The 25,739-nt window shown below is 41.6% G+C and overlaps 1 protein-coding gene across 1 annotated transcript in view; it reads right to left on the reverse strand.

Moving 5' to 3' along the window:
- myt1b (myelin transcription factor 1b) overlaps window positions 1-25,739 on the reverse strand; it is a 145,224-nt gene that overhangs the window by 13,986 nt on the left and 105,499 nt on the right. Inside the window, exons 4-15 of the mRNA XM_039604778.1 lie at window positions 19,788-19,842; window positions 17,990-18,035; window positions 16,819-16,881; window positions 14,768-15,129; window positions 12,891-14,015; window positions 9,923-10,057; window positions 9,428-9,518; window positions 9,063-9,179; window positions 7,117-7,367; window positions 3,963-4,150; window positions 1,704-1,958; window positions 944-1,098 (exon numbers count right to left, since the gene is read on the reverse strand). Of these exons, the coding sequence (XP_039460712.1) occupies window positions 944-1,098; window positions 1,704-1,958; window positions 3,963-4,150; window positions 7,117-7,367; window positions 9,063-9,179; window positions 9,428-9,518; window positions 9,923-10,057; window positions 12,891-14,015; window positions 14,768-15,129; window positions 16,819-16,881; window positions 17,990-18,035; window positions 19,788-19,842 (2,843 nt within the window). The remainder of the gene's footprint in view (window positions 1-943; window positions 1,099-1,703; window positions 1,959-3,962; window positions 4,151-7,116; window positions 7,368-9,062; window positions 9,180-9,427; window positions 9,519-9,922; window positions 10,058-12,890; window positions 14,016-14,767; window positions 15,130-16,818; window positions 16,882-17,989; window positions 18,036-19,787; window positions 19,843-25,739) is intronic.

The following is a 25,739-nucleotide window of genomic DNA, read 5'->3' on the forward strand; positions in this document are numbered from 1 at the left end:
TGCAAGGGGCCTCAACTCTGGTTGTGTTCTGGTTATATTCCTATAAAACAGAAAGGTTGCTGAGCACAAATGTTACAGATAAATGTGAATTTCTGTCTATGTAGACAGCAAACGGATATGTGATTTATCACATTTAATTACTGTTTTATCAAAAACAGATTTCATGTAATTGCCAACTTGACCTCATTCAACTGCAAACTGATAGCAGACTGACTCTTATAACACAATTTAAGGCAGGTTGTAAAGCAAAACAACACTGTCACTAAAATCATATTTTGCTGCAAAAAAATAACGTATTGGACAAAACAGAACATGAAAAAGTGTAAATTTGAGGAAATATTTTGTAGTTTAATAAGGTGATAAATTACAGTATATATTATAGTACTCAAGATAATGCAAAATGTTAAAAATCATAGTAATACTGTAACTGAATCCTGAATCTTCCCTTAGTTATGCTGCAATAGGTGTAGGCTGCTGAGGGATTCCCATGATGCATTGAGTCTTTCTTCTTCAGTCACCTTTCTTACTCACTATGTGTTAATAGACCTCTCTGCACTGTCACCAAAGTGCTTGCTCATAGGGGGTCATAGGATTGTTGGTTTTTTTCCTCTGCATGTATTATTGTAGGGTCTACCTTACAGTATAAAGCGCTTTGAGGTGACTGTTGTTGTATATATAAAAGGGAATTGAATTGATTTGAACTTCAGTTGAGATATTATGATATTGTTGGGTATGTAACGATTCCCTCTACTAACCTAAAGAGAAAACTTCACCTTTCACTTTTCACAAATTCTAACTTCATGTCTAGTAAAATCTTCTTCTCCTATTTCTTTTTAATGAGTTTTTTAATGATTATTTCTTAACCTGGGTGGGACGTAACTAAGCACATATGTTACCCATCAGGATATAAGAATGACTTCTAACTCTTTGCCTTGTTACTTACGAGAGCAACTCCTTCTTGCTATCTTTGGGCTGAAATTTGACCTTGAAGCTCGGGGTTGTGACCTCTCCTGGGTATTTCCTCCCCTCTAGGCAATCCTGCATCATGTCACAGTCCTCTGGTTCAGATGAGACATACGACTGGCCGGTATGCTCCATCTGAAAAGTGATTAACACGCTGGTAAATCCAATGCAGGCCTTTTGCTCTTTAAATTGTGGCTTGACCTATTATCTGAATTTTGTTTTTTAAATATCTGCTTCCAGGTAATAGTTTGCTATTATATATTTGAGTGCAAGCAAAGAAACTTTGCAAACACCATGTGCACACAATCCTCTTTTATTCTTTTGCAGACAAGTGATGTTTCCAAATGCAGAGTGTCCTCATAAAAAATTAACATTCAAGGCCCTTTATATTTCTTTTGAAAAAGTTCAAAGGAGTAAAAATTAGCATATGCCAAATCCAGGATGGTGCAATGCACCTGACACACTACCTCTGTTACACAGTGCAATGTTTTAACTGTACAGTAACTCTCACATTTCAGTGAAATAAATGAATAATACAAAGAGGAAAAGGGGACAGGGAATAAGAAAAGGGAATTACACGAAGACAAAGTGATGTAAACAATTAAGAGTTTTTCATTCAAAAGGCTTAGGGGGAATTTTGTCTGTTGTTATTTATGTCGCAATATCTCCTATGTGAGTAACATCTGAGGCAATGCACCGTGTTTGGAGCTCGTACTTTTGTTCCGTCTAACTGTACTGACCTCATCCATTTCCTCCTCTCTCTGACGGTTAGGTTTGGTGTAATCCAGAGGTCCCTCCCAGTCCTCCTGCTTGTAGGTGTGTATGCTTGGTGATGTCATACCGCTGTTTCCACCATGATGCAGCGAGGAAGCGGAGGAGGAAGGGTCTGGAGACCGAACGCCAGGGCTCGTCCCAGACAGACTTCCCTCTCGTTTAATTGGTTTTTTCATGCTCAGGTCCAGGGTGCCATTCTCATCCACTTCAATGTCCATTTCCTGGAAACAAAGCAACAGGAATTTATAGCTGAGCCTATGTTATTACCTGCTTATAAGTTTCCTTATAATTTTCAGTTGTAGAGCCTTTAACAAATAAATAATTCTAGACAAGTGACAGTGAAGTAACTAAATGAATAATGAATAATAATATCCTTATAAGCCCATTTTGAGGGTATACTACACACGAAATAGAAGACTATCTGTTGAAATCTGCACTAAGATACCATTACAATAGAATTTAATAGAGCTTTGGGCATACAGGGCTTAGTTTTACACACATTCATGTCATTTTTTTAAACTTCTGCCTTGTTTGAAACTTGAGTTTTAATATATTTTTTATTGTAACTCACTCTGTATATGAATGCGATTATGCTTTTTTTTAAATGTAAAAACTTTGGAGTTCAGTGCATAATCTGAGAGAAAATTAATGGAGAAACACAGCTAACTAATACATCTAATTAAGTATTCTCAAATGTGAATAACTAATGCAGTCTCCTCTGGTGCACTTCACTGTATATGTGAGGCAGTCCTGTGTGATGATGATTGGGATTATTTTAATTACCCTCTTGAGCAGATTCTGATGCAACGCCACACATTTGCCTGAATTCTAATTTCATATATTCTAAATAAAAACTGAACTTTCATGTGGAGAAATGTTGCTTTCGCTTCTTCACCTGCTTGTAAAACTCCCCTCGAGCCTGTATCAAACAAGCATTTTCACATTCATGCACCAGAGTGACGGCCTCTTTCAGAGCACTACATACTCAAGTTCAGAACACCAGCCTCATCGCCTAAGCATGTTAGTCATGATATCTAATGTACTCTGGTGCAAAAAGCACGAACACTGTGCTCCATCTCTCCATGCTTTATTATAATTCTGGCAGGTGAACAGAAACAGAAGGGTGAAAAGAGCAATGTTTTCAGCATTCATGTAAAATGGTGCTCATATGGGCTGGTCAAGGGCCAGAAAATTCAAAGGGTTAGGAGAAGAGGAGAGAAAATGGGAACAGTTCCCAGAAATGTCCCAGGTTGATGAGCTCAGTGTTCCAGTGTTTCAATATTGGATTTCAACTGGCTCCAACTCTGATTCCAGATCAGTCCCCAGTTGATCTGCTCAGCTAAGGCCTGCTCTTGGATCTGTGCCTTGCTGAACACCTTGCTCTGCTTTGCTGCCAGAGACATTAATTTTCACTTTTTATCTTCCTAAAAGCATGTCAGAAATCGAAAAATGATGAAGCAGTCACTTTCTCTCCTCTGTGAGGCAAAAAGGCTTTTAAAAATCACAATATGGGGGAAAGTGGCGCTCCTATTACACCTCCTGTGCACAGAAAAGAGAAAGGGAGTGAGGGAGTGAGAAACAGAAGTATAGATAGGGAACGAGCAAGGAACAGGGAGGCTTGCATAGGGAGGAAGAGAGAAAGAGGGTAAAAGGAGATGTGAGAAAGAAAATGATAGAAAGAGAGTGGGAGATCCGTCCGGCAGATAATGAAAAAAGGCTACCTGGTGGAAAAGTAATCCAGGCAACTGGCAGTCAGCCAAATTCAATAACAACATGAAAAGTGTGTGGGATGGAGGGATGAAACGATGAAAGAGGATGGGAGAGGTGATGCAACTGAATCTCAACACCATCCTGTTGCTGTAAACCAATGCCTCCTGATGATATATTCATGCAGAGTTGATGGAGAAAAAAAAATGAGCGAGAGGAGAGAAGAGGGGTGGAGAAGGCACACCCACTGCTATCCCCTCTCATCTCACCAGCTGTGGCCTGCAATGTTTCATCTGCACTACAATCACATAATAAAATCTTTCTCCAAGTGTTTTGGAGAGAAAAACAAGGCAGTACTTTACAACAGTAAAACCATCTGTACTTGACTCGCTTCAAATTTAGCACATTTTTGATCATCGAAGAACTACCAAGTGATGATGAAACCAACTGTGCTGTTTTCATTCCAACTGTGCTCCTTTATAATGACTGGGGAAAAAAATTAAAAAATGGTGGGCTACCTTGTTTTGGGGTTTGGTGCTAAGGTTCTCAGGTTTCTCCCAGCAGCGAGTAGACAGGTTGAGGATGGCGGTAGCAGCCATGTGAGCAGCTTCGGCGTCATGGGCGTAGTCGTAGGCCAATGAGGAGCTTTTCCCATAACCGTGGAGGCTGAGACTAGGTGATGATGACTTGGGGAATGAGGGTTTAGCTGCAGGGGGACAAAGGCACAAATCCCAAATTGGCTGATATTCTGGGAAAGTACTAAAACAAAAAGGGATTGAAAAAATACGTGTGCTATAGAGAACCTTTGCGTTGCCAAAATCCTAGCTGAGTTCTGACTACTGCACTTGAGTCCACAATCGATGGTTACATCATAGCGGTTGCTTCCACCTTTTATATACAATCTATGCCTTAAGCCAAAGATCCTCACTCATTAATCATAGCGCGCTTTATCTTTGTTTTTGGTGTGGATTAGATAAATAATTAGTTAGCATAAAGGTGCATTTTTGTTGATTTAGGCACCTTTAGATAGAGGGAGGCTACCTGTTTTTGTGGTTTTGCTGGCATTTAAAACTATGAGTTGTTGGTTTTATGCCTCGATAATGTAAGATATCACTTAGAGCTGTTCCCTAAAAGCTGATTTTTTTGTGTGGAAACAGCGAGTAAATGAGCTTCAGTGATTTATCACCATTTCGTCTTGCTAACCCTCTTGGCCAACATGTGTGACGCAGGGAAGATGGAGTGTGAAAAGTTGTTAATAACTCCTTTAGTGCATTAGCAAGAAAAACTCTGGTTTAGTCAGGTGCAGGCTTAGTCAGCAGCAGCACTTTCAGATCATCTATGAGAAATCAGTTGGTTGACAACTTAATAAGTTTAACCAGCTGTTTTGCTAACACTCTACCTTCATTTTTCATGATTATTTTCTGCCCCACACTGCTCAAGCGTTTTAATTTATTTTTTATTAATATATTTCAATATATTAAATAAAGATCAATCATCAATCAATCAATCGTCTTACGTTTCTGTATTTTTCAGAAATACATCTTCCTCACAGGACAGCCAATACAAACATATTCAGGGTTCGTACGGGTGCTTGAAATCCTTGAAAATGCTTGAATTCTAATGTCGTCTTTTCAAGGTTTGAACAGTGCTTGAATTTCAGATGTGGTGCTTAAAAGTGCTTGAAAATGTAACTGTATTTCATTCACAATAAATAGCTATCTGATTGAATTGTTTTCTTATCAGATAGAGAAATAAAATGAGACGCAAAAAGCAAAATTTCCCCGCCTGGGCTGCCTTGCGTCTGTTTCAATATAGACCCCGCCCTCCCTCGGACAGTCGGGGATGCGTGCGCTAACATACCTGTAGGTTGCTGTTTTAATGAGTGTTTGATGGAAAACAACAATGGCGGAGTTTGCGTTCTCCAGTCGCATGATAGGTGAGTCCTAGTAAATAATTTTCCAGTACGCGTACGTTACACATGCTATTTTTTTAAAATTATGGTTATTATTTTGCTAGCTATCAAACTCGCTGGAGAAATGATTGAAATGCACTGAGTGTGATACAGTATGGCAGCGCTATTACGGAATATGCTGTGAACTTAGCTAACATTACTTAGCAGTAATATGAGTTAATTTACTCAAGTGAAAGCTTTAAACATTAGCCCGATACATAACTATCTAACTTAGGGCTTTCTGATTAACCCTCTGGGATCGACGGACCCAGAGTCTCCATTTCAACTTGGGTCGAACGTGCGGACTTCAAGCTATATACCAGTTTTTAAATTGTGTTGATAGGTCACGTAAAACCGACGTTTTTTGGGGGGGAGGGGGGGGGGGGGGCTTCTGAATAAAACAGTGGCGTTTACTTCGGGAAGAAACGGTAAAAACGGCGTTTTTTATGGAGAGCGCTAGCAAACACGCTTTGCTTGTGAGTGAAAAAAGAAAAAACACTCCTTCCCTATTGGTGGAGAAATGTACCATGTCGACCAATCAAAAAATGATACGGCAACATGTGGTATTTGGTTGTTGGGAAGAGAGAGAGAGCGAGTGAGCGAAAAAGAGAGAGAGAGTTTTGATAGTGAGAGATTTGTGATGTTTATCATGTTTGGAGTTTCAAGTTAGTGTGTTTTCTTGTGTAGTTAGTGTGTGGTGTAGTCGTTTTGTTTTGTTTTGTGTGTCAGTTCTACTAGTGAACGTCACAGTTGCTGCAACTGTGTGCTGGAAAAGCTTAAAAAGGGACCTTGAAAGTGCTTAAAAAGTGCTTGAATTTGACCCTGAAAAAAGCGTACGAATCCTGCATGATTTATAGAATGTGATGCCGGACATTAAACAGATAAAAGTACTTAAAATGAACTCAACCTTAAACATATGCAGAAGTTATATTAATCCATCCAATACTGACAAGGAATATTTTTCTGCAGAATGATAATCTTTTAATTTGCTACTTCATGCACAGTTTTCCAATAATGCAGTTTTATGTGTACTGAGGTGCTTTCACTGGGTTTTATTGCTTCTTTTCTTAAAGGAATATCCACCACTTGTCATTGTCATTTGGTAAAATAGCAGATATTTATTCAGCTACCATTCTTCAGCCATGAAGGAGTGCAGAATACGTCCACACATAGTGCAGACAGGCAGTACAAATGGCACATTTTAATCTGATCCAATTTATCTTGTTAAAAAGTTAAATAGCAGAGGAAGATGTTTTCGTTTGTGTGTGGCAATTGTCTCTGCTTGCCTTTCTGTAAAAGTCACCACACACCACTGAGTCACAGCCACTGCTATGCACGCAGATGGGACAGAAACAGCAAACTGAGTGAAACAGTAACTGAAATTTGAACATTTGTCTCTTTCTTCTTTTCACTCATTTCTAAGAATAAAAGTCAGCCAAAGAGCCATGCTGGAGTAACATTTTCAAGAGCCTTAGGAAGGCCAGCACTGAGAGCAAGAATTAGCACAAATGAACATGTTACACTATCTCACATAGCAATGAGTGAATGGTTAGTAAATAATATGGCCCATATCTTCAGTTTTCTTTGTGGCTCACATGGCTTTGACCGAAGTCTCTAACTCACAGTGAATCCGGCTGCTGTAACGTAGCCACAGGTTTGCCTTATAAAAAACAAATAAATAAATATGCATGATAGAGAAGCAGCCCGAGGTTCCCTCTTACTTTTGAAGGCTTTAGGTGAGGTTTCGCTGGTGGGCATCTTTGGAGCAAGCGTGCGCTTCCCGAACACTTGAGCATCGAAGCTTGCATAATCGAAGGACACCTTGGAGTACTTCTCCAGCTCCTTGGCCAAGTTGGCGCGAGGTGTGGAAGGCGCCATGTTGGGCCTGTAGCTCCCGTACTGGGGTACCTCTAGCTGCTTCACAAAACACATGGGTCTGCAGGGGGGAGAGGGAGAGGACGTCAGGGTGGGGCTGGGGATTAAAGACAAAAATAAAAGCAGAAACAAGAGATGAGAAATAAAAAGAGGATTGATGCAATAAAAAGACACACACACACACAAAAGCAAAACGGGGGGGGAGAATAAAAGAATGAGAGAAAAAGGTAGAATGAAACAGAAAGAGCGAAGACAGGAGCAATGGTGTACTTAGCAGGAGTGCAGCAGGATTAAAAGCTCTCTTATCAGCAGAGGGCACATTTGCATGTTGTACAGCATGGAATTTATGAGCTTTAAGCCCTCTCGTTTTCTGGAGAGCCTGGGCTTTTGTCAGACCTGTTTGCGTAAATCCACTGATAGACCAGGGGGAGGTGGAAGGGCGTGGGGAGCGAGAAAGAAGAGAGAAGGGGGAGAAGAGAAGACTGGGAACCAAAGAAGGGGGAGTGGTGAAAGAGGAGAGACAGAGGAGGGGTAGGTTTGGGGGTATAGAGGCAGGAGGAACAAAGTGACCTTACTCGTTTTCTTTTTTTCTTCTTTTTTTGCATCCCCTTACCATCTTATCCAAGGCCTCCACCCGCTTTGGCCCAGCCCTATTTATTCTCCTCTGCACCGAAGCCCGTGTTTTTCTCCATGCTTGCATGCTCATTAATAGCCTACAAGACCTGGCCTGTAGTCATACTGCTGCTGGGGTGGCCATCACATAGAGGCACACTAATAATATGTGTGCAAAGCAGAGCCACAACTGATCAAAGGTGACTTTTTTTCCATTTTATTAATTCAACATCGTTCCATTAGAACGAAGAATTCTGCAGCTCCACATATAAGAGACAAGGAAGCTCATTTGAATAACAATCCGAAACGGAAAAACAAAGCAGGCCTTATTATGTTTTAATACTCGATGCTTTGTCCAACCACTGATGAGGTTTTCCTCAAGGAAAGCAATTATTTTTCCTATCCCCCCACAATGCCCCTATAACTTGCATAATTAGCTTATCAGTTGCATTATTAATTAAAATACCAATGAGGAAGAGCACAGACAGCATAATACCAGTGTCTGGTTTGCGCTAATTATCATTCTTTTGGCCGGGATCTGGCCGGTCGGGTGAGATGAATGTAGATAAAGAGATCTTAGCATGTGAGGTGACAGTAATGATTAGCCTGCCAGCCAGGATGTTTCAAGACTTTCTTGTTATTATTGAGCCATTCAGAGGCCAGGCTCCACCTTTCATGCAGGGTACCGTAACCAAGGTCAGGATTGTCTCTGCGGTTTCAATGTGGCTCAGCAGTAAAGTGGCTAACCTTGACAAGGACTCAGCTGTGAGGGGTTTGGATTGGAGGAGACAGCTTTTATGTAGGTGAAAGGGTCACTGAGCCCAGTCTATCTTAGTTTCTGCTATTCATCGTGTCATCTATGATGGGCTTTGGAAAACGACAAAAGGCACAAGTTTTTTTGCCACATAAACCTTAACTGTGCAACGTTAATACAGTTAATTAAAAAAGTTAAATTAATATAGGAATCAAAACGCTCCCTTCTATACATATAACTTGTAATTAACTGATCAAAAAGATAAAATCTTTACATGTCAATGTAATGATATTGGCCAAAGTCAATAACTGCCACGTTTGTATAACTGACCTCTCATGAGGGCATTAGGGTCCATATCTACAATATGTAATCTAATAAAGCAGAAAAAAACCTGAACTATGAGTTTGTACTTTTCTGATGACCCACCTCAGCACTCTGTCATTGGGACTTCCTTTGAGGTGCTCACTCCCTGACTGAGAGAGATGCTGCTTATCATGGCTCTTAGACAGCTTCTCTGCAGCAGCGATGGGACAACCAGAAAGACTGCAGGGATAAAGGAAGCAAAGCAGATGAATATTACAAGTACATACTGCTGACTGTGTAAATCTACATCACAGTACTGATGTGGGCTGACACATTTGCTGTCCTGCATACATGAATATACGAGCTTGCAAATACACAAAGTGCACAACACTCTAATCTGCAGAGATACAAACACACACACACACACACACACAAACAGCTTTCATATTTAAAGATACAGTATAAAGGTGTAATGTATATAAATATACCTGCGGTGTGTGTTGCGGTTGCTGTTGACATGGCCCTGACCGGTGCAGCCAGGAGTCGGACACTTCAGCACGTTTTCATGCATGGCCAGAACTGACAAGATGCACAATCACGTGATCAGAGAAAACTCAGAAAATGAAAATCACTGAGGTGGGATTTGCTTATTATTAAATTTGTTTTTATTTCTCATATTAATATTTTTTGTCTTCCTGCAAAAATATCTTTGAATACACAGCTGCACAAACTGTATTGTATAGCCCCCAAACTCCCAGTAATAGAATTAAATAAGAATTAAATTACGTATTTGAGGGCAGTTCTTTGAATGAATTTCACTGCAAATCTGGTTTCTGACTGGTTTCTTCCAAACATATATACCAAATCATGGAATCTGTGGCTCCCGAGACCTCAGAAAACCTCATGGCACAACAATTACATTGTTTAACTATTTTTTATGCTAAGCAGCTGGAATAACAAAAAACAACAAAAAAACCCCTCACTCTCTGGGGGGATCCTGTCCTTGTGTGGACAGCCTGAAAGGCTGCGGTGGTGGGGGTAAAGACCGGTCACATGACCAGTGCCATCACATCCCGGTGTGGGACACTTGTTCTCCCTCTTCTCTGGCCTGCTGCTCTCTGGGTCAGAGTTGGGTAGAAAGGCAGAAGAAAAAGGAAAGGAGGACAGGAAGATGGAAGGCCAAGTAAAAAGAGAGGGGAAGGTGGGACGAATAAGGTGCACAAAAGCAAGTGGTTAATGTCATCAGACAGTGTGCTTGGCTGAGCATGAAATCCAGACATATTCCCAACATCTGCACAAAACCCACACCATCTGTATCCCCCGACTCATGGCTTTTACATGCCTGCAAATACACCAGGTATTCCATGCATTTGGCTAAATGTTTATTTAAATACTTTTAAGGATAAAATACTATAAAAATGATAAACTACACCATCTTATCCTGTCGAGTTGGATAATCCCCCTGCGGCTACATATGCACAACGCTTTCAAAGACCTTGTTTAGATCTTGGACAAAGCAGCGCCTTACAATACATCAGAAGAAATTCGCACCACTGTATAATTTACACATAATTAAAGATGCCTGCTCCTCCCCTCTCCTATTGGAGGTAGGCCAGGCAGTATCAGTGGCACTGGAGAGAGGAGAAGGGTGCAAGAGGATGGTGTGATGCTCTATTGGCCTTCAAATTGAATGTTAATGAGACACGCATCTCCTAATTAGCGTCGAGCAGAACAGGAACGTCACCACAGGAGGGAGTTAAGGCCAAGGAGAGGGCAGCACTACCGGGCATGTAATCACACTGCTGGTATACTGTGAGAAGCATGACAAGCGGGCAGTGTGCCAACTGTGTAATACAAGGCCCGGACACACGTAGCATGTAAACAAACACTCCACGGCTGACTGTGGAACAACCTGCACTCCTCCTTTTTCTCTGTTGATATGTTGTTGTCTCTCCTGTGCTCTCTCGCATGCTGTCATCCCTTCTCGCTCCCTCTTTGAGTACTTCCTCCCAGCTCTTCATGGAAGTCTATTCAGCTGGAACCACTTCAACCCCATTACAATAGAAAAGGGAGGATCTAAACAGAGCTCTGTGAGTCATCTCTTATTTGGTACACTGTGTTTATTTGTACCCTCTGCTCCCAACATTACATTTAGCACATTTGCCAAAACTTCAGAACATCTTTTTCTGTATGCTTCTTTATTGGTTGTATTCCATTCATATCATTGTGGTATTTAAAAAAGCACTTGTTGTCTTGCAGAGTATTAGAGAAAATAATGAAAGAGCACCTTTGGCCTGTATTTTTAATATAAGGATAAAGCCAGGGGGCAACTTCCCCCTTTAAAGCTAGCTAACCTAACAAAAGTAAAACTGTCAAATTCTGGGACTTGCCTGTGATGTTCTTTTTTTGGGGGGGGGGCAGAAAACTGGTGGTGTGTGTAGAGGTTAAACAAAAACAGCAATTGTTCATTAGGCTTTTTTTTTAAGGCCTGGATGAAGAGGTGCCAGCTGATTCTTTCTGTCAAATGCTAATGACATCTGGGTCTAGTTTCACAAAGAATTGTATTATTCAAATGTAGTTACTTTGATTACATACTGTTTTGCACACATTATTGCCTGCGAGAAATATACTGCAGTAGATTATCAGTCCAGCTCTGTTCAGTGTAAAGTACTTAAAGCCTGTGACATATGGGTGCTCTTCCACTGTGTGAACTGTGGGCAGACACAAAGTGACGCCAATATTTAAAAGAACACTCCCCTAACACAGGACCATTCTCTTTTTTAAGGCAAATAAAAACAGGTGAGTGGAGAAGACATGCTTAGTGGATCACATAGAGGTTGTGTTGGGGTTTTCAGAAAAATTTCATAGAAAGGGGAAAATGTAAATTTTCCCCCTAAACCTATAAAACGTTGTTGGCAACGTAATAAGTTTGCAACATAGTACTTCAGTACCATGTGCAGCTAATATAGCTTTAAAAAAACAAAGTTATAAAAAGAAATAAATGTGGCTGATGTGCTGTCTCCCTCAGGCAACTTTCACAATACCCTCTCAGTACATGTTGTACACTGTAAGAAAAAGTCCTAATATAAAAGTATTTTACTGTGTATTTTACAGTTTTGTTCTGTTCTTCTAGAATATCATTAAATTTACATAAATAGACTGTGATTTCACATTTCAAATGTAAATTAACGTAAAATCACTGTAATGTAATAAAACACAATTTCCTTGTTTTTTAAATGTATTTGTCTGTACATATGCATATTTAGATTGTTAAAATACATTCACAAATGTATCATGATGTCACAAATATTTGTCCGTTATTTGAAAGATTGAACTGTTGAAGTCAAATGTAATGCTATGGAAAAATATATGAAATGATTCTTATAAACTTTTTTAACATCAAATAATTATTACTATTATTGCTATTTGGGGCGATCGTGGCTCAAGAGTTGGCAGTTCGCCTTGTAATCAGAAGGTTGCCGGTTCGAGCCCCGGCTCGCACACTCTCGGTCGTTGTGTCCTTGGTCAAGACACTTCACCTACTGGTGATGGCCAGAGGGGCCGATGGTGCGATATGGCAGCCTCGCCTCTGTTAGTCTGTCCCAGGGCATGCAATCCATTATTATTTAAACCAACTGTTAACTGTATATTTCTGTACATTTAAGTATTATTATTCATATTGCCACATTCATTGACCTTGTTTATAGGTGATTTCATTGTTTAATCACATTAAAATGTTCCTAATTTAATGTTTAAAAGTACTTGAAAAGGGCAAAATCCCATGTAAAATTAGGGCAACAAACTGTATTGTCAATACTGAAAATAACTGTATTTTTATGATAAAGTTATTTTATGGTATTATTTTAGCAGTATTATTACTGTTTTTCTAGGTTTTTTTTTTTTAACAGTGTAGCTCTGTCCTCCCCTGGTTGCTAATTCCCTCTGTCATACCTTTGCTGAAATAGCTCTTGCGGATGACGTCCAGGTGCTTGGGCCTGTCTTCCATGGTGAAGTACCGCTGGTGGTGGATATCTGGGGTGCGGAGTAGCTCTCTGGGTCCTGCTGGCTTCACCTGCTCTGCCTTCAGGGCAATGGCTTGCTCTAGCAGGCCCAGGTTCCCTCGGGTCATGTCGAACATCTCTGACTCGTCCGTCACCGCGGAGCGCTGCGACAGGCTGTCTTCATCATCACGCTCATCATCTCCATCCACATCGTCAAAGTCTTTGTCCTCTGACTTATCGGATCGTACCTCGATAATGTCAGGAGAGGCTGAGGATGAAGCTTTGTGGATTTTGTAGTTCTCTCCTCTGGGAATGGGAAAGTAGTCCTCCAGTGGACTGGTCCTGTGGGAGCTGTAGCTTAAAGGAGGGCTGGCCTTATAGTTCTGAATTGAGCTAGCCTTATGAGAGCTGTCTTGCAGACTGGCTCTGTTCTCAAAGGGACTTGCCCCGTGTGAGTTGTAGTCTTCCAGAGGACTGGTCCTGTGGTCTTCAGCCTTGATGTGTGTTCCCTGAGCTGCTGCGGTGCTGGTGATGGTGCGGATGGCAGTTGGCACATGAGAAATGGGCAAAACATCCCTGTGCTCCTCCTCATCTGCTGAAGTGCCCTGCCTCTGCTGCATTGGCACTACTATCTTTTCTTTTTCATTGTCTTTACCTTTGAACTGTTCACACTGGTTACTTTTAGTCAGATGCTGTGGGCTCACGTGGTTGCTCATGTCTTCGTGCTCCCCTTGCTCATCCTCCACGTCAGCTGCCTCCTGCTGCAGACCAGATGACTCCTCCAGTGCTTGAACTCCCTGTGCCACTTCCTCATCTTCCTCTTCTCCTTCGTTCGTGTCCCTGTCCTGCTCGTCTTTTACTTCTTCACCCTGTGTAACTGCCAATGTGACATCCTTCTCGGTCTCCATAGCAACAGTCTGCTGAATGGCCACACTTGGAGCATTGTTGTTGCTGACACAGCCCAGGTGGAGGAGAGAGTTGGCCACCTCCTCGGTGCTCTGTGAGGGAGAGTGACACTCCTCGGCTGCAGGTGCCGCTGCTCTGAACTCAGGCTCGATGATCACACACTCCTCCTCTATCGGAGCAAAGATGAAGAGGTTAGAACAGTGACACAGAGGAAAGCATGAGTCACGTAGTGACTTCAGGCTGTTGTCAGCAATATCTTTATCTCCACTTGTATCACTTTTATGCCTGCTAAGTCTTTCACTGTGTATATTTATATATGTGACATAAAAAGAGCCTATCGTTACAAAACTGTAGCTGTAAAGCAGTTTGTTGACAGAGAAAGACACTCACAAGTCCTAGTGCTCCTAGTGTCCATGATTTCATCTTTTCTCTAAAGGCTAAATCTATCACAATCAGTGAGTCTCATGGACAAGAAGACAAGAGGTTCCTAATTTTGAAATATATACAAACAAAGAGTTTCACAAATAATTATTGGTACAGAGTCACATCTACTGTCTCTGATACCTGCTCTTTATTGTACTGGAGATCTGCTGATGCTGCTGCTCACTAGAGCCAACATAGCCATACAATCAAATATACAGTTCTGCTAATAGAAATATCAGTCCTCCTTGATTATAGTAGTCCTGACTCAAATGAAGAAGCAGGTAGTGAGGAAGCTGAGTGGGGTCTAATTAAAAGACACTCCGGTGGAAAACGTACGATCAACCAATTTGGGAGCTTAACCCATCGAGCAATTACAGTCAGGATATCTTGGCCTTAATCTGCTTTAGTATTGAAGTACATGATGAATATATGCTCCTTTGATGCTGTGGTTATTTTTCACTGTACCCCTCTTTGTTACCAAGAAGCTATGTTTCATACCTTCATCAGCTGCAAAGTTCTCCTCCTTCTTATACGTCTCTTCCTCCTCTTTCTGTTGTGTCTTCTCCTCCCGACCGTTTGTCTGTCCGTCCTGTGTGAGTTCTGTCATTTCCTCTCTCTCCTCCTCCACACCTGTGTCTGCCTCCTCCACCTCCCTTTCCACCTTGGCTCCTTCTGTTTTCTCTCCATCGCCCTCAGCCTCACTGCTGGCGTCACTCTCTGCACTGAAACCTTCATCTAAGGCCAGTTTCAGGGGGTGGGACTTCCTCTTGGAGGCAGGCCGTTCCGTTTCCTGTTCTTGTTCCTGCTCTGCCTCTGCTTCGTCTAGACGGCGCTTTCTCGCTATGGGGCAACCCAGAATGCTTGTGAGGGGGGAAAAGGAGAAGACATGAAGAAAAGGGAGAGAACAGAATCAAGAAAATCAAGCTGGGCTGTAAGTGAAACCACAACCTAACACGTCTAACAGAACCACAGCAGAAGGAGGCAGGGTGTTTTTCTGACATGAAAAAGGATGGAGCTGCTTTTTCCAGTATGAATCAACACGCCTGAGGGGGGCGCCATGCTGGCTCACTCAGATATCACAACCAGTCTCAGCCAATTGAGTGGAACGTTTAATGAACAACTCGTATGGAGAGGCGGGCGGGCGATGCAGCAGAGGGTGAAATCCAATAAACTCCTTCTTACGCTCACCTGGGAGACGCTGAGGGAGTCTGAGGGCCGATCTATAAACAAAGTGCATCTCAAAATTGCCTGCTGAACAAATACACATGTAAACAGATAGCTAATATCTGCCCCTCAATAAAGAGGAGTCACAAGCCAGTGAGCTGCCCTGAGTCTCCCAGGATCTCCCAGGGCGAACGACACACGATGAATGGAGGGACAGGGAATGAGGCTGGAAAAACACCTGAAGAAATCACATTTCACCACTGCCCACTGAAAGGTTTATTACTTAGGTTTAGATTTAGATGCTCTGGGAGTCTGGTATGTGACATAATGAATGTGCTCTATTTGCAATCTGATTCAGTAAGTATCTTTAAAACTCATTCACATTGTCTCCATCTGCAATTTAAATAACAAAGAATCAAACTGTGCTGAGGAACCCGAGAAGCTGCACAGTTTACCATTTAGTTCTTCTATTTTTTCTATTTCTATCTTTTTATTTAACAAATAATCAGAAGGAATTATAAGGATAGAAATGAGTGGGAGAACTAGATTCATTTTATGACTGGAGGATGTAAAAGCAGGAAATGTGGACATAAAGCAGAAAAATGCATCCTCAATCAACTTCCCTCTAATCTGTGCTTTTTGTCTTGTCAAAAACACTTACAAAAACACTTTTGTTGAACCTGATCTTGATTTCTTCTGAACTGAAGTAAACAACTAACTGTCTGCTACATCCTTCTCCATTAGCACTGCAAAAGAGGACCATTTTGCTCATGACTTGACTTCAGTAACATTTTACTATTAACACTACAAAATTAAAAGGTGTCGCTTACCTCAGCTTAACAAACGTCTAGCCTGGCTGTCTCCAAAGATAAGTAATTAAGTTGATAAGAATCTTGATAAGCGCATTAATCAAGAAATCATTTGTTTGTCTGTAATGTGAATAGCACTGTTTTATGCTAGGAGATACATTTTGGAGTCTTGTTATCACGGTGAGGACAAAAGTCTCCCAAGACCACTACTTTGAATTGTGGTTTCAAAGTGCTGTTTGGAAGATTTTGGGGATATAGCCATGGCTAGCTATAGTTAGAACCTAGCTATTTCACTTAATTCTATTCTTTATGCTTTTTTTAATTACTTTTTTTTTTTTTTTTTACATTTCATTTGTATTCTTTATGCTAAGCTAGGAATCCAGCTGCTGGCTTGAGCTTCATAATTGGCACACAGATATAAAAGTAGCATTGATGTTCTCATCTAACGCTCAGTATTACAGCGAGCAATGCCGAATAAAAGCACAAAGCAGATGATATGGGACAGAGAACAGAGAGGACAGACAAGACTGAGACAAAGGACAGAGAGACAGAGGGTGGGGTTTTAATCTGCCCTACCTTCTGTGTCGTGTGTATCTCCCACTGATATGGCCAGAGCCATTGCATCCAGGGGTGGGGCAGCTGGATGGGATGGATGGAGGTTAGAGATATGTTTAAGACACGGGTGCATTTTAGTCCCTGTGCAGTAGCAATGATAAACACAGGCAGTAAATAAAAAAGAAAAGGTCAATTAAGACAAACAAAATAAAGTGAAGCACAGACATGCAATCTGAGCACGTGTCACACAAATGCACGTGCCCCCACTCTTCTACCAGACACACATAATGCATGAATGCAGGTGGCATCATGCAGGAGAAAACATAATATTCTCTGTCATACATCAACCCTGGCCTATATCCTGTTACTGTGAGAGATAAGGATCAGCCGAGGCCTGCTGTAATTTCCCCTGCTCTGCTCTCTTCACCAGTCATCATCATCAGTTCTCGCTCACTCTTTTTTCTCTCTCTCTCTCTCCTTTGATTCAGGTTGCTATGACCCCTCAGGATGGCTCATTTCAATTCTCATTAACTTCCCCCAGCAATTGCCCTTTATTACTCCAATTATCCTTATTATTAATTTCACTTATTAAAAAATGCTGCATTTGCATTTTAAATCAGCCACTCTCTGGCCTCTTTTTTTTTTTTTTCTTAATCCCAAAACCTCAAGTATTTTTTTTGGAGTGCTGAGTAGAGATCAATGTTCAGAGGTGAAGTGTGACAAAATGAGAGAGGATGAAAAAATCATTTAGAAGGAGGGCAAGGAAGGGCGATGATTGGCTTTTGTGGACCCTGAAAGCTGGTCCCTGGGTAGGAAACTATGGAGAGGAGCTAAGGGCGGGAGAAAAAACTAAATAATAGCCCTTCACAGTCCTCTCTTCTTGTGCTGTATCCTTTGATCAGGCTGCAAAAAGATCATACACCTTTTTCATTGGATGTACTGTATGTGTTCATAGCAGGAAACAGCAAAAGGCTGCAATAAATCAATAGCAGCCTGTTGGAGGCACTGACCACGAATTGAGAAGTGCTGATAATGAGTAATAGAAAAAGAATAATATACAGCGTCATCTAAAGACACAGCGTTACTAAGTGTATGAGTGCCAGTGTGGGGGAGATAGGAGGTGGGGGTTTGGCGGGATATATAAAAGAACTTTATGAAAGGGATTTGCACAAAGATGAAGGTGTTTCCTTACCTCAGCTCTTGTCCTACAAGCTCAATAGGAACTGAAAGGGTGGGGGCTGGGGGGGTCATGGGGAGAAAGAACAAAGGTGAACAACTGCTCAGAACGCCGCGTTGCTAAAAGAAACTCAGATCAATAAATCACAAATGCATACAAATCCCAGGAGGATTCCTCATAGAGGCTACACACACACACACACACACACACACACACACACACACACACACACACACACACACCGACCGAAAAATCCTAAAACACAACTACATGCTCCTGGGTTCACACATACACATCTAGATGTAAAACAAACAAGAGTAAAGCAAACATGCTGCATGAATAAGGCACCCACACACAAACAGAAAGGCTAAATCAGCCAAACTGCACAGCACCGTTCACAAAAAGTGACAGTTATATGCAGACTTCAGCAATAAAACATGATTAATTGTTACACTTTAGTTACCATAATTGGGGAAAAGAAATTAAAAGGAAAACTGCCTTCATCAGGAGAAAACAGCACTTCTTTCAGGGCCAACTTATAGTAATTGCCTTCAAAACATAAATCAAGCTCTGCTCCCATAGAGCACGCGCACACTTGCCGGCTGCGGGCATCGCAATAGAATGAGTTTTTGGAGAAATATCCTATTTTCATTTGAAGCCAAAATGAAAAAACAATAGGATCCTGGAATTCAGTTTGGCCCCCAATATCACATGTATTAATCACATGTCAGAAAGAGCCTGGGTATGAAGATACACTAAGAGCACTAAGACACATGCACACATGCATACACACACAATTTTTTTTGTTTGTGTGTGTGTGAGTGTGTGCATGCTCGCATGCAACATCGTCGTTTCTCAGTCTTTCATCATGCAGTTGGAATGACTGGACGCCTTCTGAACGCCCTGTGAACTGTTGCTTTGCCGTCTCGTTTCTAAACATCAAACACACGTGCAAATGCAAACACACCAAGGAACTCACACATATCAATATGGATATTTACACATTCATTCAAGGGCACATTAAATTTACATGTGGTTGTACACATAAACACACTGGCTTTGCAACAGCCATACGTACATGTGGACTAAAAAAATATGGAGTTGCAAGGGCTGTGGTTTTTGTAATATTCTAGGAGTTATGAATCAAAAGTAATGCATCAATATTACTGATCTGTTCAGTGGGCATTAGCACGTACACATAAAGCCACAAAGTTTCTTTTCATTGTTTGAGTCCACTTGTGCCCTTAGAAAGAAGGGTCATACATTGGGTACGAGGGCTCAACTTGAATGGTTTATAATGAGGATGAAAATGATTAGAATCGCACTCTGGTCTTATCAGATGTCAACATAATTGAACACCTATAGTAGGATTTGGAGCGATGTGTTAGGACAGCCCTCTCCAACACCGTTATTACAGCTCCAAATATGTTTTGGGAGAATGGTGTTCATCCTTACAGCAGAGTTGCAGAGACTTGAGGAATCAGTAGCCACATACACGTACAGATTTACTTAAAGGAGCAAATTAGCCTTTGCTAATATTGGGGCAGACATTTCCACATGTTATGTGTTACATCCGATACTACAGAGAAGCTGTGACGTTGGAGAGCAGTGTGTGTACATATTGCTGAGTAAAGACCCACAGAGGCCTTTTTTTATTCACCGTCTTTGTCACTCATGTTTATGTGTACAGACAAACATATGTTCTGAGTACAGGAACACACACGCTAGTTAAAAAGCAGAAGGGATGCTTGGCTGTGAAGGAGTGTTTGTAAATGTAACTGTTGCAGACTGGGCCTGAGTGACTGACACTCACCTCTGATTCCCTTGGACCGAGTGCGAGTTCGCTTATCGTCACCCTCAACGCTCATCTGTGAAGAAAAGGAGAAAGCACGAGCAGAGAGAGCAAAGAAGAGGAGAAGGAGAGGGGGGAAAGACACCGTCAGAGGTAATTTCTCAATGCTCTCACTATTTTCCACCACACATCTACAGCTAATTGCACTTGTCTTCCTCCAAAACAACGACTATAATAACCCACGCTCAGGATGTTCCCATTAAAACACACCAAAGGTAGCTCCGACACAAAGAGATGATCATATCTTTAATTCTCCTTTGCTCGCCCGACCTCACTCACTTAGTATGGTTTAAAAACCTTAAAACCCACTAGAGCCAACATCAGTCTCGTTTAGGCTACTATAAGGGCAGCATGGTGTGGAAAGAAAAAACAAACTTGGTTGTTCAAGCTACTTTTAAGCTCCCTCCCCACCCTCACCCCTCACAGCCCTCTTATCACTCCCCCTGTAATTTCCTGCATCTGAGTGGTGCTCATGATTGTAGTCTGTAGAGAGGCAACAGGCGGTGAACGCAGAGGGGCCATGGCCCCTGTAAGCAAAGGGACTGACAATCATAACTATGCTGAATATAATAATAAAGCAAAAACACACAGGCTGCCAGAAAGCCACTGTAATAACCCTTTTAAGAAGAGGACTTGTATGTGTGTGTCTGTGTGGATGTGTGGGTGTGTGTGCTGGGTCTGCCACTAACTCCTGGCTCAGCTTTTAAGGCACAAAGGAGCAGGTGTTAACCCTGCTACCTCACACACACACACTGACCACACCTCCTCAGCATTACCTCTCCACACTGAACACTGCTCCCAATGCACTCTAAAGCTATCAGATGCTTTTTAGACACAATGGAGCCATTAGCTTTGATTACTGGACTCTGGGTAGATTTTTTTTTTTTTTAATCGCAGGTCTCCCCCTTTTTCTGTCTCACTCTTCCTCCCTCCTATGCTTCTCTACCACCCTTTTATCCCCCCGGTTGCCTGTACTCCCCTCTTCATGCCCAGCCACTTAGCTGCTTTGTTGCTTCTCTATAGTCAAGTTGGCACAGCCACAGTGGGATTCAAACACGGGGTCCCTGTTTCTTGTAGTCTTTTTCTCCTCCTCTCTCTATTTGGCAATGCCCCTTTCCTGCTAATAGACTACTTATGAAAAGAAGGAGGGAAAGAGGGATGAGAGGAGGATGAAACACGCTGTTGTTGTTTTTGTTAAGGGCTTTTCTTTCCCCCTGTCTCCCGAAGAGGGTGCACTTCATTCATTAATGTTTAGTGTTTAGTGCCGGAGGTACAGGTGCAGGCACAGGCCCCTCCCTTCCTCTGCGAGTATCCACTGCCTTGCCTTGCCCTATGCTCTTCTCTCTCTCTCTCTCTCTCCCACACACACACACACACACACTGTCTCTTGCCACTCTGGCTTCAGCTCTTTTGATCAAGCGCTTAGTGTAGAAGTCATGCAACAAGCACCAGCTTTGTGCCCTGCCTGAAGGGAGCAGTTGACTCCTTCTGTGCTCCACTCTCAGTGCTGTGTGGGAAGAGGAGCGGATGAGTGTGCAGTAATGACTTCTCGGTCATGTGTGTATGCTCTTTTAGCCTACACAAGTGCGTGCCTGCCTGCATATAGCTCGATCCATTTCCTTACACTCAATTGTCTGCACTTGTTAGAATGGAAGTGTGAAAAGAGCAGACATGGAATATAAGAAATAGATTTGCAAGCTGCCTGTACTTCACTTGCATATTTCAGTGTTGTTGTTTTGTTTTTTCCTCCTTCTCATTCTGTCTCAAAGAGAATACTGTTCATCTAACCCCACTTGATATAGAAAAAATGTGGAATGGCTTGTCTAATTTGAAATATTAAGCACAAATTAATATTATCAATAGCAATGAATGTAAAAGTAAAAGTAATAGACAAGTGGTTAAGTTGTTCAAAAATGAATGTAAATATTAGGTAGAAGTAATGGCTAAGGAGATAAAATAGCTAGAAGTTAAGACATATAGTAAGATAGCTAAAAGAGAAAAGTGGTAGAGCAGAAATACATTTTGCTTATAATAACCAGCTTGTATACTTGTATGAACAGGACTTTTCCTTGTTGGTATTTTAGATTTTATTACTGACACAGCATATAACCTCCTAATATTAACACCCATACCTATAATTTAATTAAATGGCTTTCCCAAAACTCCAACTGTCAAACTAAAATTTTTATTTATCCACACCCAAGTTTGCTAACATATATGACAAGAAATTGATTTAGCTTGAAAATTGACTGAAAAGATTAATCAGTCATCAAAACAGCTGCAGACTCCTTTTCCTTTGAACAATGAAGCTAATTGAAAAATCAATTCCTCGTTTCAGCTCTAATTGCTACTTTTACTTAACCAATATGATATGATTACTTTTTCCACCAGTGAGGCAGAGTGGCCAGACAGTTTGCAAGGCAGCGATTTGGGGAAAAAATAGAAGACATGAAACACACAAAAAAAGCTTTCTAATAAATGTTTAACCTCTACCTTTTGTAACTGTGAAAATCTAAATTGATTTAAAGTTATATTTAAATCTGATTAAGAGATTTAGTAAATGCATCAAAGAATCAAAGGCTAACATATGAAAACAGATCTATGTGATCTATGTTCTATGTGATTAGGATGTCTGTGAAGATGTCTGTGAAGATGCGATACAGAATATGTGCATATGAGACTGAACTACACATTCCTCCTTCATGAAAAGATGATATACTATTCTCTTACCCCTGTAGTTCTCCCTCCTCTTTCCTTTCCCTCCTCCCTATATTGATAGGCATTGGATGAATCAAAACCTGGACTGAAAAGGGCTCCCATTGCTTTCATGTTTGTGTAACCATAGCTACGCACATTTAAATAGGTAAGCACATCTGAGTTCTCCCCTCTTTCCTGTCCTTTTTCTCAATTCCAGCTCATTAAATTTGTATGAACACAAAGTCACTGCAAATGAATCCAGATGCAGCCAGGCAAGCATTCACCTGATTTTTATAATCCTTTTCAAAAGGTCCTTTTTAAAGGTATGTTCAAAACTTGTCCTTTACCTTGCTTTCTTTTAATTAGACTCCTTGAACATTGCACCTATGTAGGTGGACCTACACAGTACCAGCAATGTCTTATGCACAACAGAGAAAGGCAGAGAATGAAAAAGAAGGAGATAGTGTGTCAGGTTGTGAGCGTGCAGCAGTATGCGCATATGCACGTGTGTGAGATGTTGGGTTTAACTAGTATGAAAAGTGCCAGCAGAAGAAGGAGAAAAGAAGAGGTGGAGGAAGACGCAGCTCATCCCTACAGGCTGTGTTATACATTATCAATTATGTCCTTCTTTGTGTGCAGGAGGACCTCAGCTCTGCTCTGCATTCTGACAGCTCTATGTAAATGGCTGGCTGGGGGCAATGACTTCAGAGAGAAGGTCACCCTCTGTCCCCTGGTGCACATAAATGACTCTTTTATTCATTTTCAGGTTTACAAGAGTAGATGAGGAAAGGAGGGGGTTAAGGTGGGGGGTTGCGACACAGGGAGAGAGGAGTTAGAGAAAAGCGTTTGGAACTGACAGAGAAGACTGACATCTCCAAAAATCACCTGAAGCTGCCAATTAGAGGCGGGCCTGCAGTTCCCTCTGCACGGCCTCCATGTTGGACCGTCGCACGTCGAGCCCCTTGACAGCTTCACTTTAATGATTCAGGGAGGAAGGCGCACGCGAGAAGACTGAGCATGTGTGACTACATAATGGGTCAGCTGCTGTCAGAGGTTTGCCATTTACAGTGTGAGTCATCCTTGTGTGATTTCAAGGTTTGTAAGTAAACATCTTTTTGGTGCTAATACTCAGTCTGTTTCATCCATCTCTACTGCTAGTCCAAAAAGACAATAAGAAGGTATCATAAGTGGCAGAGGCCTCTTTACGTGATGTAGTGTTTGAAAGCAGCACATCTCTCTTCTCCTCCTCTCTGTCACTCCTTCAGTAGCAGAAATCAAACCAAATCAATAAAAGTCATCTCTTTAGATGAACCCTAGCCATCGGGGGGGAGCAAAACTACTTTTACTGGGCCCAGGGGGAAACAACCCCCACTCCTCTCTCCTTCAGACTCTCTTCCATCTCTTTTCTGAGTGTCGCTCTCATTTGCAGCGCAGAGAAAAAACTAAAAGTTGGCCTTAATGATGAAATTAGAATTCTTAGAATTATGACATTTTCTAGGTATTTCCCCTCAAAGACTAAAACCCAGTTATGGTAAAAATTATTTCAAAAGCATCTTTTTTTAAAGAGCTTCCGAAGCAGAAAATTATTAGGAGCACAAAAGGGGGCTTTAAAGACACTCTGGAGTTTTTCAAAAGGACAAAAGTGGCAAAGTGCTGAGCTGCAGCAACACCTGGGGTCAAAGCAAATACAATATCAGCGACTAATATCCCCTATAACTGATAACATGATCTTATTGAACTTTTAGGAAGGCTTATGTCAACATTTCATAAGAAGAACATTATGCCAACAGTCAAACATGGTGATGGTAGTATGATGATGTGAGGCTGTTTTGCTGATTCAGAACCACTGTGATTTGCTCTAATTGATAGAACCATGAATTCTGCTCTCTACCAGAAAATTCTAAAGTCTGCCCTGAAGCTCAAGTACACCTGACTTATGCAGCAGAGCAACAATTCAAAATACACAGCAAGTCCACCTCTGAATGGCTAAAAAAAAAAAAAAGGGTTAAGGGGTGGTCAAATCAAGGTCTGGCCTTAAATCTAATTGAGATGCCTTGGCATCAAAGAAGAACCCTCTACAATTTCTCCACAGTGAAGTGAAAGACATTTGCCAGTTATCGCAGATGCTTGAGTGTAGTTTTTGCTGTCAAGGGTGGCCCAACAAGTTATTAGGTTTTCCACCACCAGGAAGGTCTGGATAGCTTTCTTCCATTAATAAATGAAATCTGGATATAAAAACAGCGTTTTGTATTCACTTGTTTGATGATCTAAAATATACGTGCGACAGAGAGAATAAGAAATTGGGAAGGAGGCTCTGTAAAAAATAAACAATTAATAGCAACAGTTTTGCTTCACATGTGTGGGTCTGTGCTTTGGAGTCAGTCACACAGATAGATGCTGCTTACAAACCAGGCTATCTGGCTAATAACTTTAACCTCTTGTCCAAATACATTTACCTCTGGCTCCAGGAAACTGGTGCAAAACCCGTCGGTGATGTCACAGTGACTATCAAGTCAAAAATCTAAATGTTTTAGTCCCTTCCTTGTTCAGAGTTGCTTTGAGAATGGGAGTCCTTGCTGTAATTTATTTGGGCTGAGTCTGAGGACTGTCAGACTGTTGTTTTCAGAATGGTGAAACCTCCTTGAAAGGATGGCAGAGCAGGGCAGAAGTTTTAGACATGGGAGAGCAGGTTAAAGAGACAAAAAGAGGTGTTGGTGGAAGGGAGCATTTTTCTCCTCTGCTGATAAGGCAGAATATCATGCACTTAAAAAAAAGTATGAGCAGCTCAAGGACATCCTTTTGAGTTTCTTTTTTTATTGTGTTTCAATAGGAAAAAAAACTGTGAAGTGAACTCAGCAGTAGCAGGAAAATGCTGAGCTGTGCCACGCTGAGCTTAACTAAGCTGAGTGGGGCCGAGGCAAAAGATGGGCAGGGCCAAGCGGGAGATTTGATGTGCTGTTTGATTCATGTTTTTTTCTGTCCAGCATGGCTGTCTAAAATCCCCTGCACCCTAAGACACACATACAGACACACACACACACACACATACACAGATTGCTTTATTGCCCTCCGCTCTGTCTGCCTCCCCCCTTTTTGACTTTTCCCTGCTGAGTTGGGGATTGGACGGAAATGCCCAGGAAGCAGAATAAGGTTGGAAGGGGGCGTGGTGGTGAGTGATGAAGCGGGTGGGGATGTACGAGGGGGCTGCGTTGTCAC

Source organism: Oreochromis aureus, linkage group 20 (assembly GCF_013358895.1).
Source record: "Oreochromis aureus strain Israel breed Guangdong linkage group 20, ZZ_aureus, whole genome shotgun sequence".
Lineage (NCBI taxonomy): Eukaryota > Metazoa > Chordata > Actinopteri > Cichliformes > Cichlidae > Oreochromis > Oreochromis aureus.